Source organism: Tribolium castaneum, chromosome 8 (genome assembly GCF_031307605.1).
Source record: "Tribolium castaneum strain GA2 chromosome 8, icTriCast1.1, whole genome shotgun sequence".
NCBI classification, from domain to species: Eukaryota; Metazoa; Arthropoda; class Insecta; order Coleoptera; family Tenebrionidae; genus Tribolium; species Tribolium castaneum.
The window spans coordinates 8,990,242-9,007,429 of record NC_087401.1 but is presented as its reverse complement, the minus strand read 5'-3'; the positions used below and the strand labels follow the sequence as shown (position 1 = coordinate 9,007,429).

At 31.1% G+C, this 17,188-nt stretch overlaps 1 protein-coding gene across 9 annotated transcripts in view; it reads left to right on the top strand.

Moving 5' to 3' along the window:
* LOC661159 (optomotor-blind-like) overlaps window positions 1–16,979 on the top strand; it is a 124,071-nt gene extending 107,092 nt beyond the window's left edge. For 7 of the 9 annotated variants that reach the window (XM_064358263.1, XM_064358261.1, XM_064358259.1 and 4 more), the window contains 4 exons: window positions 158–304; window positions 3,117–3,193; window positions 11,858–12,051; window positions 15,361–16,979. In XM_064358263.1, the coding sequence (XP_064214333.1) occupies window positions 158–304; window positions 3,117–3,193; window positions 11,858–12,051; window positions 15,361–16,073 (1,131 nt within the window). In that variant the 3' untranslated portion in view covers window positions 16,074–16,979. The remainder of the gene's footprint in view (window positions 1–157; window positions 305–3,116; window positions 3,194–11,857; window positions 12,052–15,360) is intronic. The other 2 variants (XM_064358262.1, XM_015981110.2) reach the window with 1 other exon arrangement.
* The last annotated feature ends 209 nt before the right edge of the window (window positions 16,980–17,188 follow it).

The following is a 17,188-nucleotide window of genomic DNA, read 5'->3' as shown; positions in this document are numbered from 1 at the left end:
TTATATAACGGCCATCGGCTCGTAATTATTTACCATGTCCCGAAACAAATCAATAAGTCTAATGTGTATAATAAGACATTCGCTCCCCAACATCTCAATTACTTTTATTATTGTGCTTTCTGTTCTTTTTCTACATATTTTTTTTGGATTGTTTCAGACGATACTCAACTCCATGCACAAATACCAGCCTCGGTTTCACCTCGTTAGGGCCAACGACATTTTGAAGTTGCCCTACTCGACGTTTCGGACGTACGTCTTCAAGGAAACGGAGTTCATCGCAGTGACAGCGTACCAAAACGAAAAGGTAAAAAAATATATAAATTATATCTACAGGCTGTTCCCTCTAAACCCACGTTAGAAGTATTGGAAGTTCTAATAGTGGTGGGCATCTGAAATTTTTTATACATAATCTCAATGAAAATAATTTCAAGATGGCGCCACTCCCGGTTATACCGGAAGTTGTTATCAACTTTTTTATTTAATAGAAAGCTATGTTTATTTTTCTAAAAGTTGCGTACTTTTTTCAGAAATTTTTATTAACCCACCTGTTGAGAGCCACTGTGTAGTTTATGGTGGTTTATTAGAAATTATTTTTTTTTTAACAAAATAGAGTTGGTGGCGCGTGGGCGTTTTGAAAATTTTTCTAAATTGAGGCTGACATGGTTATTTGTGTGGGAGGTCTGAATCTCGGTCCTGGCAAAAAAAATGGTTTTTTTGGAAAATTTAATAACAAAACAAATTGAAATAAAAAATAACGTAGTGTACCAAGAAGTTAATTTACCTCAGTTGTTTTGTCAATAATATTAAAATTTACGCAAACTTTGATAATTCTAGTTCAGCGGTTCTCAAAATTTGGGACTTTAATTTCAGAACGATTGTTTTTCGAAAACTATGCATTTTTGATTTACATAAATTTTACTTAAACGATTTGTTTTGCTATTCTCTATCTACCTATAAATTTTTGCTAGAACATTTCCTAACACGCTGTATAATCGTTTTCAAAATAAATATTTAGAGTTTTTGAAAATTTTTGAATTTGTTTTTTTAACTTCAAAAATCGATAACTTTGCCGTTTTAATAAATTTTGACGTTTTTTTAGGCTTATTTCAAAGAAAAGGTCTGGATTTTTTCTTTGGAGTTTTCAAATTTCTAAAAAAAGTTGGCAAACCCTTAATTTTTGAGATTAAGTTTGCAGAACTTTAAACATTCATAACTCAAAATTTTCAAATGAAATGACAGAATTTTTATTTTGGTGGAAAGGAAAACAAAATTTTGACCGTTTATTCACTGAGAAATGTTTTTTTGTCAGTATGAAGAGAAGCCGACATAAGTTGAAAATTAGCACATTTAATAATTTAAGTATAAGAAAGGCTAATAAAAATCGTGGCAAAATTATTTATTTTACATAGTAAAATAAAAATTAGGGCATTTAATTTGAAAAAATTGACTTATGGTTTGTAATTTTCCAAAAATATCGTTAAAATTTTGGACTTTGTAAACTTTTTTATCAAATTTTGAACACACTAAAGGAAAATCATAGGTTTTCTTTTTTGATTATGAAAACACGATTCCTAAAACTATTAAATTGGCTAAAATATTTGTTTTTAAAGTGAATGGTGCAAATCCAAAAATTTTCAAAAAATTATGATTATTTCGAAAACGACTAAATTTATGTACAGGGAATGCTAATTAAAATCTTTTTGAAATAACTCAAGGAATCCTAAAACGCTATAAAAAACGGATTTCCGTTTAAAATAAGAAAGTTGATTGCAATTTCCGGTATAACCGAAAGTGCCGCTATGTTAAAAATGTTTTTATTCACCAGAACCCAACGGGTTATGGCTGTGCACCAATTTTCAGATAAAAATTATTAACAAAACTATTAATACTTAGTATATATTATACTTACTATACTTAGTATATATTAAGTATATTAGGTATTCATTAGACGGGACAGCCTGTATAAATATGTAAAAAAAACTTTTATGTAAAAAGTGCCCAACAAAAAATTATGTTTTTTATCAAAGGAAAATATTTTTGTTTACAGGTTTTTATATTGCATTTTTTAAATAAAAACATTTTTTATTTTTTGCTTTTAAGCCTTTATTTGTTCTAGTTATTTTGCTGATTTGTGCACTTGTTTAGCAGTATGTGGTAGAAAACAGCTTAGCATTTGACACCACATCCTGACTTCTGTTCTGTGTCTCTTATCCAAGATAAATAAATAAAAAAAATATAGCGAAATTTTTTTGTAACAAAACGTAACAAAATTGATTAGGAGTTAATAGATTTCGATAAGTGACTGAGTGACCAGTACTCCATTTAATCCCTTTCGGGGGTAATTAACTATAAAGAATTGCATTGTCACGCAGATTACGTAAGTGTGCAAAATTTCAGTTCATTCGGACAACTTAACAAAAACCGTCTCATTTAGTTTCGGAAAATATCAATCAGATGACAGACAAAAAAACAAGTTAAATAATCGCTTCTAGTCATGGGAAAAATGGTCCGATCTCAGGCCAAGTCCGTTTTTTAATTAGATAAATCTTCACACCTCTACCTGTGAAAACACGCTCACGATAGAATGTCAACTTAATTAGATTCCCTATCTCGTAATCAGTGAATTTTTCCGTTGGTTTTCTCCGGTGGATTCCTCAAATATTTACAAAATTTTTTCTGCTTGAGCCACCACCAGTGGTAATTCGAACAAAACCGAAATTTCATCGCGTCCCAATTAAAATAAAAAGCTTGAAAACCGTTCCTCGATCCGCTAATTGTTCTCGGAATCAAACGAGATATGTCGCACATTATTCGTAAGAACAAAGCCACAAAACCGCTCGAGAAACTCAAAACAGATACGATATGTTATATAAAGAGCATCGAAGGAGCGCTCGTGTGATAATTAGACAAGGATAAAAACGTTTTGAGTGATTCGAGGAATCTCATTCGAGAGGAACAGAGAAAGAGAGTGTGGTGAAGAAAGAGAGACTTTTTCGAATTCTTCTTCGTTACTCTACTGTCAGATGCGAATTTCCTGTAATTTTATCGCGCAGAGTTTATGTAAATAATCGCTCTTTGTTAATTGTCGGGTTAATTAGGTTCATTTTTATTTGCAGATAACGCAGCTCAAGATCGACAACAATCCGTTCGCGAAGGGGTTCAGGGATACGGGGGCGGGCAAGAGGGAGAAAAAGTAAGTATTTAATAAGTTCTCAGCACTCAATCCGAAAATAACAGAAATGTGTTAGAAAATAAAAAACCTTCACCCTCACGATACAAAAGCTCTCGCAGAAATTGGTTTAAAAAACTCAGAAAAAATACGGAACCCTACTGTGGCACAGGAAACTATTAAAAAAACAAAAATAACTCCCAAGTACCAAAAAATGGCAAGCTTTCTCAAAAAACTTCAGGAAATATACTGAAACATTATACAGTAAAACCTCTCAACAACGGACACCGATGGGGAACTTTTGATTGTCCGTTGTGGAGAAGTGTCCGCTTATAGGAGGTGGAAATTTTAATATAGGTTTATTTACGTTTCTAAAAAAAGGGAGGTTTTATTCACTGTATTGAATACGAGTAGTTCATCTTCATCAGGCTTACTGTTTTTTTTTAATTTATTCGGAATACTAAAAAAGACAAAAAAATTATAAATTAACGAAATTCGTTTTGGGAAAATTAAATGAACAGTTAAAAAATTAAACAAAGTTTTTTTGAGTTACTGATGTCAAAAAGATAGCGGTTATCTGGAGCAGGAACTTTGTCATAAACATTTTTTAGGCAAAAAAACAATAATAAAATTATTGTTATTGTTTAATGTATTATTTAAATAAAGTCTCACGTCTCATAAATTACAACTGGCAAAGAAACCAAAAAGTAGTTCAAGTAAACTCAAATGTGTTTCTTAAATTTATAAATAAGTATAGTAAAACATAGAAAAAAAAATAAATGTAAAGTTCTAAATGAATTAATTGATCTGAAGTACAATGTGTTTAAAAATGGTTGTTCATCAAGTCACCTGTGAAATTTGACCATAATTGTGCCGCTTAATTTAAATTGTGATTGCCGTCAAAGTGACAGATCCGTCAAAATATGCAAAAAGGCTTCGAATCAAAAAATGAAAGAATACACAACAACAAAAATCATGGAAATATAAAACACAAATCAAGACAAACCCTACATTTGTAACAATTTTTCCGAAAAATGCATAAAGTGAGTAAAAAGCTTATTCAAATACTTGACTACAATAGTCATTTGGAGGAGGCGGCACATTGAATGTCAATTCCATATAGTCAACTTGATGAACAATCATTTTTAAACACATTGTACCTAAAAATTTGGTTGTATAAGAAATAGGACAAACAAGAATGTGTGTGTACGTATGCGATTTTTACTAGTTTCTTACAATCCTACAATTTTATTAACATGGATTTACTGAAAAAGATGTTTTTTTTAATTTTTTTTTAAAAAAAAAAACGATGCTTGAATGTGCTTTGCATAAGAAATACGATAGCGACAAGAAAAGTCCTCAAAATATATTTTTTGTTGTGTTGCTTACATTTAATTGTAATCAAATTATAAATTGCGATGAATTTGTTGTTCTAAATAAATGGCAACCTAATTGCAATTACTTTAATTAGTAATTAATTAATTCTTTCAGTTGCCTCAAATTGCCTCAAAATGTCATCAGAAATAATAAAAAAAATCAGCGACCTAAATTTAAATAATTTGTACCCAATTGGGTGGTCGTAAGGCCTAATTTAAAAAAAATACAAAATATTAAACTAAATAAAAATTATTGTCCTTTATCTGCCTTAAAAATGGATTCGAAAAGAGTAAAAATAATATTGTTGAAAACTTTTTTTACTTATATTTTATTAGAGACAAAAAAAAACACGACTCAGATTCAAACCAACGTTTTCCTAATTAATTATCGGTCATATAACAATTTTTGTAATTAATAAAATAAACAACGAGTTTTTTTGACAAGTTGTTTTCGATTTTCATCGTTGTTTTGTGTTAATTCTGCAACTAAATCAGTCCACAACTTTTTTTTATGAAATTTTGAATTTCCTATTTTTATTTTGAATCGGATACATCTAAAGTGTTGCATTCTTTAACCAAAGTGTTAAAATAGCGAAATTACAGTTAATAAGACGAATATTAGTGAATATTCAAAATAATAAAACACCGCAGTTTTTTGCTAACGTTTTAATCGCCTCGTGATTGGTCTGTTTTATTGTTGGGAGTGCATTCGCCCGACAATATCCAATGACAAACACTTTGCAATTTTTTGTGCGGTTGATAAACAAGAAGGAGGTAATTCCTGTATTTTTATTGGTCAAATTACGTATTCGTGGAACAAATGAGACGGTACCGAAACAGGTGCCGTTCCCACAAAACTAGAAGTTCGTTTTTGTTTCAATGTCTTACGAATCAATTTTATGCACTTTATCATAAAATTAATATTAATAATGTGAATCACTAGTTTTTTCGATAAAATTCGACTTTTTTCAAATTTAAGCGTCAAAATTAATCACGAATTTAAATTTAAATCATTACTTTGATTAAATAAGTATGTAGGTACTGAATGAACAAATTGAATTTTTAAGCCTAAATTTTTTTTTAGCATTTCTGCGTGGTTGAGATTATATTATTGGTTTTCATCAAAAACATCAAAAATTTCAACAAGCTCAAAAAGTAAATTAAATTTATTTCATCGAATGGTTTTGGACTATAGATTTGTTTTTTCCAGTCCATTGTCTCTAATAACACAATCTACAAATTGTAACAATATTTTATTAAAGCATCTTTTGCTATAATTTTATTCAGTGCTGAATATTACCAAAAAAACATGAACTAGTTTTCCGATTAGCTCAAAACGTTCAAGTAATGAAGTAAATAAAGTAAAGATGTTATTTTTAAAATACTGAAATAAAAATAAAAAAATTAAAAATTGCTGGAGCTTATATGAATACCTAAATCGATTAAATAAGCTCAAATACTGAAAAAAAAACAACTCAATATTGAATATTAATAAAGTTACTAAGAAAAAACCCAACACAATACAGGGTGTTTTGTCTAAACCTCACATTAAAAGTATTGGTAATTCTAACAACGATTGTCATCCAAAAACTTGTATACAACCATAATCTCTTAGGTCTAGCTCAACAAAAATATTTTCAAGATTTATTTTAAATGGAATGCTATAATTTTTAATACGTTTTTGGTTTATTGGAGTTATTTTAAGGTAGTTTTCATAAGCTTTTCCTAACTTAAGTTCTTTACAAAATATTTAGGGTTTTAATTTTTTTTGAATGTGCACCTATCAGTTCAAAAATCGATAACTCTGCCATTCTTAAAAATTTGGAAATATTTTTCAGCTTATTTGAAAAGGGAAGCCTAGATTTTTCCTTTGGTGTTTTCAAATTTCTAATAAAGAATAACAAAGCTCAAAATTTTTAAATTAGGTTTCTGAATTCTTAGCACCCATAACTCAGTTTTTTATAAATAAAATGCCACAAGTTTTATTTCATTAAACCGTAGAGAATTTAATTCTGCATCGATCTGTATTAGGATTCGCTATACTTATGTTTAATAGTTTTCAAGTTCAATAACTTTTTGTTGGAATTGAGAAATTTATTAGCCATAGGCCTTTTCTCATAGGTTACCATGGAAACGAGAAAAAATGTGAGAAATTAAAAATTTTTTAAACCAACAATCTATGAATTTATTTTGTTTTCACGGAATGGATAACACAATTTTGAATAAAGTTTATCGTTTAAGTTTCATCAGAAATATTTTTATGACAAACTATGCAAAAATAGCTGTGGTTAGTAAGAAATTTTCTACAATGTCAAAGAAAAACAACATTACTTGAAAATTATCACAGATAGGTATAGGGAACACTAAAACATATTGATGCAGAAAAGTAAAAAATCTAGTAAAATAAAAATTAGAATAACCCATTTGAAAAAATTATGTTATAGGTACTTATAATTGTCCAAACTTAACCTTAAATTTTTTGGGTTTATTAACTTCATTTTAACAGATGTAGGCCCTCTTTTTTAATTGTCCAAATATTATTTCGAAATCTCTAAAACTAAGCGAATTACCGATTTTTGAAGTGACTGGTGCAAATCCAAAAATTTTCAAAAATCATAAATATCTCAAAAACAGTTAAACTTAGGTATAAAGAAAGCTGATAAAAACTTATTTAAAATAACTCAAATAATCCAAAAAGCAGTGAAAAACATAGCTTTTCATTTAAATAAAGAAAGTTAATAGCGACTTCCGGTATAACCGGAAGTGCGGCCATCTTGAAAATAATGACGGATTATGGCTGCGTAACAATTTTCAGGTAAATATCTTTATTAGAACTTTCAGTACTTCTAACGTGGGGTTTAGACGGAACACCCTGTATGCCTCATGGTAATTAATTGTCTCAGAAAGGAGATGAGTTACTTAAAATCCAAAAAATAAAAAAACGTTTTTCTTGGGTGAAAATAGGGCAAGTCACCCTTTAAAAAGAATCCTCCTCTCTGTAAATGAAGTCAGCAAAAAAGCGTTTAATTTTCGCCGTTTCATCCCCGCGCTGTCAGCGCTAAGCCAATTTGTCTGCAACATTTTAACAATGATTCCGAGGAGAGGAGTCCCCGAATAATGTATGCATATCACTTACTGTAAATGCAAATGCCGAAAATACACCCCCTTCTAACGCACACACATACATCACCCTTTTAGTTTTGACCTTATATAAAATGCCAACCTTAATTTGATACTGTTAGCGGCATTGTCACCCCCCGATGATAGCGTTAAGGTCTTTATTTTGCGGACTCCTTTAATTTAGGCGACGGCGACGACGACGCCCATCCGCAAGAATAACGTCACATGTTCGACCCTCATTTAAATTCCACCGATACTAACGGGATAAAAATGCAAAGCGCGAATTTGGAAGCGGCGAATAAATAAGGAGATTCTTGATTTGAGGAACAAAATACACAAAGAATGATGTTTATGGATGGGTGTGGGGGCGAAATCACTTCCTTCAAATATTCGAAACACAACTGTTGGTAATTTTTTGATACTTATTAATTAACTGCTAAGTAAAATATTGTATCATTTGCTCGGTATTAAAATAAAATTTGCCAAGTGGTGTACTTTTAGGTAAATATGATTTGCTAAAAAAATACTACACTTATAAATTCAGAAGAAAGTACTTGATATAAATCAAGAAAAAAATGTGCTGTGGTAGGTTGATACGTTTGACACCTTATTTTTCTCGTTAATTTGAAGAAAAAAAATTTAAAATTTGAAAGGCTTACAAATGATACAGTTTTGGTAACCGGTTGCCTAAATTGAACCACTTGATATTCTAAATAAATTGTTATAAAAAGCGTAAAACATGCGGTATAACTTTTAACCAGAAATATTTTGTCAAAAATGATTCAAATAAATAAATAAATATTGCAAATAACATTTATTAGTGTTAATACCTACTCTTGAGTATAAAAAATACTAATAATAAAAACTGAAAAAAATAATACTACAACTCCAACAAATAAGTCTTTTAACGCTCTACAAAATAGGACCTGCAATGTTATAACTATAAATAACAAAATTAGATACTTATGCATTGATCGCCATAGTATAACAGTGGGACAATTTGGGAAACTGGTAAAACAAATAAACAAAAATAAAATTACAATTTTATAAAAAAAAACTGCAAAGATGACTGAAGCCAGAAATAGAGCTAGATGTGTAAACTTTTTTGTTTAAATATTATAATCTACTTACAAAAAAATCTATCTATATTTAAGGTGTAGACGGAGATGCCAACGTAATACTTTCTGACCAAAAAGAAAAAAAAACTCACTAAAAGAGGTTGTACAAGAACAGAAATTATGAACAGAAATGTGATGATTTAAGATACATTTTTTTATGAAATTCTTATTAGAAGAAAATTAAAAACATGATGAACTAATTGCAAAAATCAATTTTTGAAAAAAACAAATTGAACTACAATTTATCCATGATTTTTGAACTCAAGTGTAATAAAAAACTTGAAATTTTTTTAGAAAACAGTGGAATTTCAGATGGTTTGGCCGACATTTACAAAATACATAATCAAACAATTTTTTTTTTCAGTTTTAATCATTTTATGATTGGTCTGTTTTGCTGTTGGAAGTGCAATAAGTGCAATGTATCACTAATGACAATCGTCTAGCAATTTTTTTGTGCACTAGATAAATGAGCAGGAGGTGATTTTTATCTTTTTATTGGTCAATTATTTATTTCGGAGTCAAATGAGACACCAGTGAACTGGTTTAAGGGCCGGTCTTTTTCACAAAACGAGATTACGCCTTAGGTGCGAATAAAATGGTCGATTTTGCTTACTTATTAAAATAATTTGATTTTTTTTACGTAAACACACAGTTTTTGCTGAAAAATTTACGAAATGTTTAAGTTTGAACACGAATTAATTACGTGAATCAATCTTTATCAACAACAAATTGATTCACAATTTATTCTCGATTTTGAACTCAAGAAAACTTAAAATTTTATTAGAAAACAGTGGAAAACCTGATGATTTGACCGACATTTACAAAATAATCAAACACTTTTCTGCTCTGTTTTAATCGCCTTCTGATTGGTCTGTTTTACAGTTGAGAGTGCAATATTTCTCCGATATCCAATGACAAAAGCTTCAATCGTTTTGCAATTTTTTGTGCACCAGATAAACAACTAGGAGGTGATTTTTATATTTTTGTTGGTCAATTACTCATTCCTGGAACAAATGAGACACCAGTGAGCCGGTTTAAGGACTGGTCTTTTGCAAAATGGAATTAGTCTTAGGTGCGAATAAAATTTTTGAAATAATTTGATTTTTATTGACGAAAACAAACTTTTTTTAATTTAATACACAACAACTAAGAATCCTAGAAAAGTAGAAGTTTCACACAACTAATTAAAATTTACACAATGTATTTGGAAAAATTAATAATTGCAAATTGTAATAATTATTAAAGTAATTTTCAAAATCAAAATTAACAATTGACAATCATTGCAATTTCAACACTTCTACGTAAATTATTTTTTTATTTCAAAGTCAAGGCTGATACAAATAAAAAATACAATTACAAATAAAAAGAGTATGAATATTTTCAAAAATTAAAAGTCTAAGAACTGAGAAAAGAACTTTAATGCTGAGAATCTGAAATCATAAAAAACTAAAAAACAATTAATCTGAAATTTTGAAGAACTAAGTGACTGAAAAACTAAGAAACTGAAAAAGTATTGAATTGTACAATGTGTTTTTAAATGATTGTCATCTAGTTAGCTTTAAAATTGGTTTACATGTAAAAACATTTGTGCCGCTCTGCTCAATTGAATCCACTGTCAATAAATGTCACATCTGAGAATTCAGTTAATTTCTTTTAAAAATTTCTTTAAAATACAACTAAATTGTTACATCGGACATGAAAACACTTTTATTATCGAAGCTTATTTCCGAATTCACCAATTGGAGTCTTAATAAATGGAGAATGGTAATAATATTCAATGTCTAAATGCTTTTGATTAGTTATATAAAGCGGTATTTTCCGATTTTGCATGAGAAATTCACAGACGACTAGATGAGAATTATTAAAAAACACATTGTAGAAGAGAAACACTAATGAATTGAAATAAAAAAAAATGAATAAAAAACTAATACACCAAAGGTTAAATACTTAAAAACTGGAATACAAAAAAAACCTAAAAACAGATTAAAATTCTGTTGATCTAAGTGACTGAAGATGATAATTAAAAAAGCAAAGTAGAAACATTAAAAAGATAAGCTAGAGAAATTAAGGAAATGAATAATAAGGAATACTATGAGGAAATTAAAAAACTAAAGAAATACTCGTACTGGAAGCCTGAGAAACAAAAAGTCTTTAAATCTTCAATAACTATTAAAGTAAAAAATTATGTATGTCTTTTATTTTTAGACTAAATATACACGTACTAATAAATAATAAAAAAGTATCTTATTTTAAATTAGGAAAATTAAACATAATTGTAGCATTTAAGTTATAACAAAACAATTTAGCAATTTAAAAAAAATAAAAAGAGTGTCAAATATTAAATTTCTATTTTTAAAAAAACAAGTTTATTTCAAGCTCTTAAAAATTGCCTGTTAAAAAAGTTTCCTAAAATGCGGTCTCTGTTCATCACCAATTGCATAAAATTGCTGTTAGTACCAAAGTGTTCTCAATTTTTAAGCGACAGCAAGAACGAGAAATCTTGTACTATGTATGTACCAAAGAACCAATTTATTCGTTATACAAATTAACAATAACGCAATTTTTTCAATTTAAATGTTTGATATTAAGCGCACCCAAGGTTTAAAGCAAGCTTTAGACAATATTAAGCTGCAGTTGAATTGAGCTTTTTGCGTTGAATTTTTCCTGGATTGAATTTTTGGAAATGTGGCAAGACAGTCCGATGTAATTAATTAAGCGCTGCCATTCTTGTAATGAGTACACATTTAGCGATCGGAATTCCGATAGCCAGCGTTGCAAACATAAAGCAGGGATTGATTACTGTCTCATCTAAATTGCTGAACGTTCCGTTTCCTCATGCGGTCAATAGCTAGCTTGCACATAGAACGAACGTATTGTCGTGTATTGGGGTCTCTGTAGCAAGTCTGGTAAAGCAATTGATATCAATGTGGGGTGCAAACACAGAGGGTCAAGAACAAAGGGTAACACAGTGGCGAATTATAAGCAAGCTTAATTGACCGACTACTGGGATAATTACAGTCGGGTAACCTTTTAAGGAGGACGACAAATTTTATAGATGGTATTTGTTCGTATTGTTTCAGGCAGGCGATGCTGGCGCAGAGACACACCGATGATAAGACGTCACATCCGCTTCCTGCGAGGATGTCGGCGGACAGCAGCACCGTATCAAAGACTGATGACTCGGAATTGGATGTTGTGGGGACGGCGGACAGTCCGAGGCCGTCCCTGCACGCCTCCACGCCGATTGCGTCTTCGCTTAATCATTCCGGTAAGGCTTTGATCTTCGAATCAATACGCGCGGTTTTTTTTTGCCTTGAGAACACTCCACTCTACATGATGGTTTTTGGTAAACAACGAATTTGAACCTTCGGATATTTCCATATTTTCAAAATTAGTTACGATAAGTACCTATCTCGGCAAGAACACATTGTGACCTTTTGATTGATGTCTGGCTATGTCGAAAACGTTAATTAGCGAGCTAATTGCACATTCCTGCCTTTTCATATCACCTCGCGTTGTTTTTGATCAACATTTCTAGCATTTCTTGCTTTTTGAAATTTCGCACTTTAATAAACCGCACAGGATATTGCGGGAAATCAATTAAAAAAAAGTGGAGCAATCAGAAAAAATCAAGAAAAATCATGAGGAAATCTGGTGTTCAAAATTTGGGGTACGGTACCTCCCGATAGTTTACCCCTAAGTAGGTTTGTCTATTGTTGACCATTTTATTTTAATTTTTGTTTGCTACATTACGGTACTCAAGGTTATTATTAAAAATAAGTCTCCAGTTTATTTATTAGATTTATTACGCTTAGATCCACTTTTCATACTTAGCTTGATACTAGATTTAAATTTCTCATTTTTGTTCCCAATCGTAATACGGTAGAACCTCTACTATCCGCCCATGTTTGTGGCCAAACGCAAGTTGGATTTTAGTTCTGAAACGAATACTGATGATAAAATTATAACAAATTACGAACTCGTAGGTATTATGACAAAGTTTGTTTTTATGGTCTATCTAATTTAAAGATTTATACTTATGACAATATATTTTATTCTTCGAAAGATGAAGGTTTCATTGTAAGTCGGTTTTTTGTGGGAACAGATTAAAAAATTTTTAGTTGTTGGTTTGATACTTAAAACTTGGTTAATCTTAAACAGGTTTTTTTACAATGACCTTCGATACCGAAAAACACGAGATCTACGTTCTACTGTAGCTTGCAAAATATAAAGAATGAATTAAAATTTACCATTGCGACTGCAATTTGAATAATGACGTCGTTTTAATTTTTTTAATGGCAATAGACATTTTGATACGGTTATTTATACTATACTTTTTATCTTTCTGATGTTATTATTAAATACAAAATAAACAACCAAAAAAATATTCGCAAAAATAAAATAAGTTACAATAAAATAAAAGAATTAATAAGTTTTAAGTAAATAAATAAATAATTGATTTATTAACCATCAGATCGAGACCCAAATAAACTTCATTATTTACTGAATATACAATGTGTTCAAAAATGGTTGTTCTTCAAGTTGACTTTGGAATTCAATGTGCCGCTTTGTTCAAATGACCCATTGTAGTTTTTCGGTTAAATCTTAGAATTAGCTTTTTACTCATTTTTTTGCATTTTCCGGCAATGTTGTTTTAAGTGTAGGGTTTATCTTGATTTGTGTTCTATATTTTCGTGATTTGTCTTGAAGTATATTTTTTCAGTTTTGGATTCGAAGCGTTTTTCATTATTTTAACGGATTTCTCAGTTTGACGGCATTCACAATTTAAATAAAGCGGCACATTACGTTCAAATTTCATAGGTGACTTGATGAACAACCATTTTTGAACACATTGTACAAAAAGTTAACTAATACAAAATTATGGTTGAAGTATTAAATTTACGAGACAAAAACGCTTTTGAGTCAAAGATAATAATAATTTTTTTCAAATGGCTTTTATCTTTCTGTTCTTCCTTATGTTTTTAATTTTTGGACAATGATAAAATTTGCAGTTTTTGACATCTGTTTGACATTTCTCAATACGAAACGTCAGATTATTTTTAACCAATTTAAAGGAACAAAAAATACATGTTTTATATCAACAAAAAAATTTGACATTACATATTACGTCGCTGAAAAATACTTTTATTTATTCTTATATCATTCTAAGACAAACGATGCTTAAATGTTGTTTTATGCAAAAAAAATTATAAAAATTTTTTATGAATGAACAAATTTGTATAAAAAATTTCAAGACATCAAGAAATTCGTTTTATCGAAGTTCGACTGTTCGAGTTATTGAATTCACAAACGTTCAAGTTTAGGAAATTCAAATTATTAAATGTTCATTTTATGTAAGTTCGACTGTAATTATCGTGACAACACGTATAACTAGATATCCAAATAAAAAAAAAATCACAAAAAATATATAAAGAACTGTCACTTTTTACAAAATAAGTAATGCAAGAACAGGAAGATAAAGATTTTTGTTGTAATTGTTTGCTTTATTTAATTTTTTTATTGTTTTTTTATAGTTTTTTAATTATTTAACGTAATTTGGAGGCTTCCCAGAGGCCACCTACCAAAATAGTATCTACCGGCAGTCAAAGCAGCTGAAACACTCACCTAGATATTTTTGCTCTGAATAATATATACAATGTGTTCAAAAATGATTGTTCATCAAGTCACCTATGAATTTTGAACGTAATGGGCCGCTTAATTTAAATTGTGAATGCCGTCAAACTGACAGATCTGTTAAAATAATGCAAAAATGCTTCAAATTCAAAAACAAAAAAATACACAACAACAAAAATTAGAGAAATATAAAACACAAATCAAAACCAACCCTACAATTGAAACAACTTTATCAAAAAGTGAGTAAAAAGCTAGTTCAAAAACTTGACAGAAAAATTGTGATAGTCTATTGGACTAAGCGGCACATTGATTTTGAATTCCATAGTCAACTTGATGAACAACCATTTTTGAACACATTGTACTATTATACTACATTATAAATTAGTAAGAATTTATTAAAAATACCACTTTAAAATGTCATAGAGGGGCCATAGATGCCTTCTAGTTTCTTCAATAAGGATGATCTAGAAGAATCCGTATAAAATAAAAACGATATAGTAAAATTTTTCAGCCAAATACATAATTGTGCCTTTACAATACATGTGACTAAAATATGATTTTGGTGAAATGTTTAATTTTTATTTTATGTGGTTACAGGCACATAAAGTGGGCGAAGGTTGCTATTTTATGTGCTTAACTCAACAAAGTGGCACTTTTGCCTTATCAGTGAAGACATAAAGTGACACTTATGTGACGTTTAAAAAAATCGAGTTTTATTTTTTTATTTTATTTGAAGTACTAGACCTGTAAAATGTTGCTACTTTTAGGGGTAAACTTAAGAATTAATTAATTTGAAAAACGTATTTTATATCGTAATTTACCTACAACCATCAGAAGACGTGGAAAATCAGATTTTGCCAAACATTTTCCTTTTTGAATTTATAATTTATTATGTTATTTATTTTATATATAATATTATCATGTTGTTCTTATTATTTTGCAGGCCCCGAAGACGACTCCCTTCGCCGGCGCCTCCACGACGACTCCGGCTCTGAATCCTCGTGTTCAGAATCCCCCGGAGCCTTCCGGCCGCGGCCCTCCTCCCCCAAGGAGACCACCGCCGGCCCCTCCAACCCCTCTGGCGAGTACCCCTCGCCCAACATCAGCGTGGGCCCCCCAATCCACCCCCCGCCACACCTGCTCCCGTACCTGTACCCCCCTGGCCTGTACCCCGGCGCGGGGGGCCCGCCTTTCGCCCCCCATTTGAACCTCTTTTCCGGGGCGCACGCCCCCGGCATGAACCCCAGCCTCCTCTTCAACGCTCAACTAGCCCTCGCCGCCCAACACCCCGCCCTCTTCTCCCACTACCAAAACCTAGCGCACCCCAACCCCCACCACTTGTCCCCCACCTCCCCGCTGCATAACCACCTCAAGGGGGGGCACAGGTTCACCCCCTACACGCTGCCCACCTCCAACTCGGGGGTGAGTTCGTCCCCCTTGGGGAGTGCGTTCGAGACGGTCACCCCCAGCTCGCACACGAGGAGTTTGAGTAATTCTCCCTCGGGGAAGCTGAGGGGCGGGTCGATGTCGCCCCCAGTGAGGCCCAGTACCGCCTCCCCCAAGCCGGAGGCGGCGACCTCCCCCAGCGACCTCAAGAGTATAGAAAAAATGGTAAATGGACTCGATGTTAAGCAAAACGAAGACAATGACAAGTAGTGAAAGTGATCCTAAGTTTTAGTTGGCCGTACTGATGATATATACGGGGTGTTTTTGCAATAGATTCTTTTGGATTTTTGTGATTTTTGCACATGAAATTACCGTAAAGTGCTTTTCTTATTGTAGCTTACAAAAAAAGTACAAAATGTATGTGAATTGAGGCAGATTTTTTCGTTTAATCCGACCTTATTTGGTGCTATGCTCATTCTGTTTGACCCTAGAAAGGAAGAAAGTCTGGAAGAGGGGTCACTTTTAGACTTTGTTCCTCCTCAATTAGTGATCCTGTAGACTGTTGAAGCTTTTGTATAATAATAATGATATTTACTAAGAGACACGATAGAAGAGTTAATGTTCCTTTTACTATTATTGCAATTAATTTAAATAATTATGTAAATAGTGTTTGTACGTAAACGCGTAAACATCTGTATATAATGGTTGTTTTTTGTGTTTTATGAAGAAAAACTGTAAATTGTAAATTGCTCCTATAACTACTAGAACTGTATATTAGAACTCAAAATTAATTTATATTTCTACCAAAGAATTTCGATGGTTTTTGCACCAACAGCTGGGCAAAAACCACCAGAAATAGTGAATATAGCAATAAAGAAGTACATAAACCATAAACCTTCTCTCGAAACTCTCAACATTGTACATAAATATAGTTTAAATGTACATTTCTTTATTGACATGCTTTTCAAATCCTACTTCTTCTGTTTATATCGTTGAGCAGTACCAGCGTTAAAATAACTTGTTTCTATTTATTATCAAAAGTTTTATATTCAAATACTATCATCGCTTAACGCTGGTACTTGGAAATTATTAAAATCTGTATTAAAGTAGAAGATGTGAAATTTGTCTTGTGTATATGTGGAATACTTTTAAGAATTAAACGATATTCATACATAACTTCCGTGTTTTATTTACAGATGTCCTCGGAAAACAACATCCATGTGAATTTTTGACGAAATTCTATAGCCTGTCTAAATAATTTATTTCAAATAACCCAAAAAAATGTATAGGTATCAAGAACAAAAACAGAATTAACATGATATGAAGTAAACAAAATTAGAAAAAAAGTTAAATAAAATGAATGACAACTGAAAACACCGTCAAAA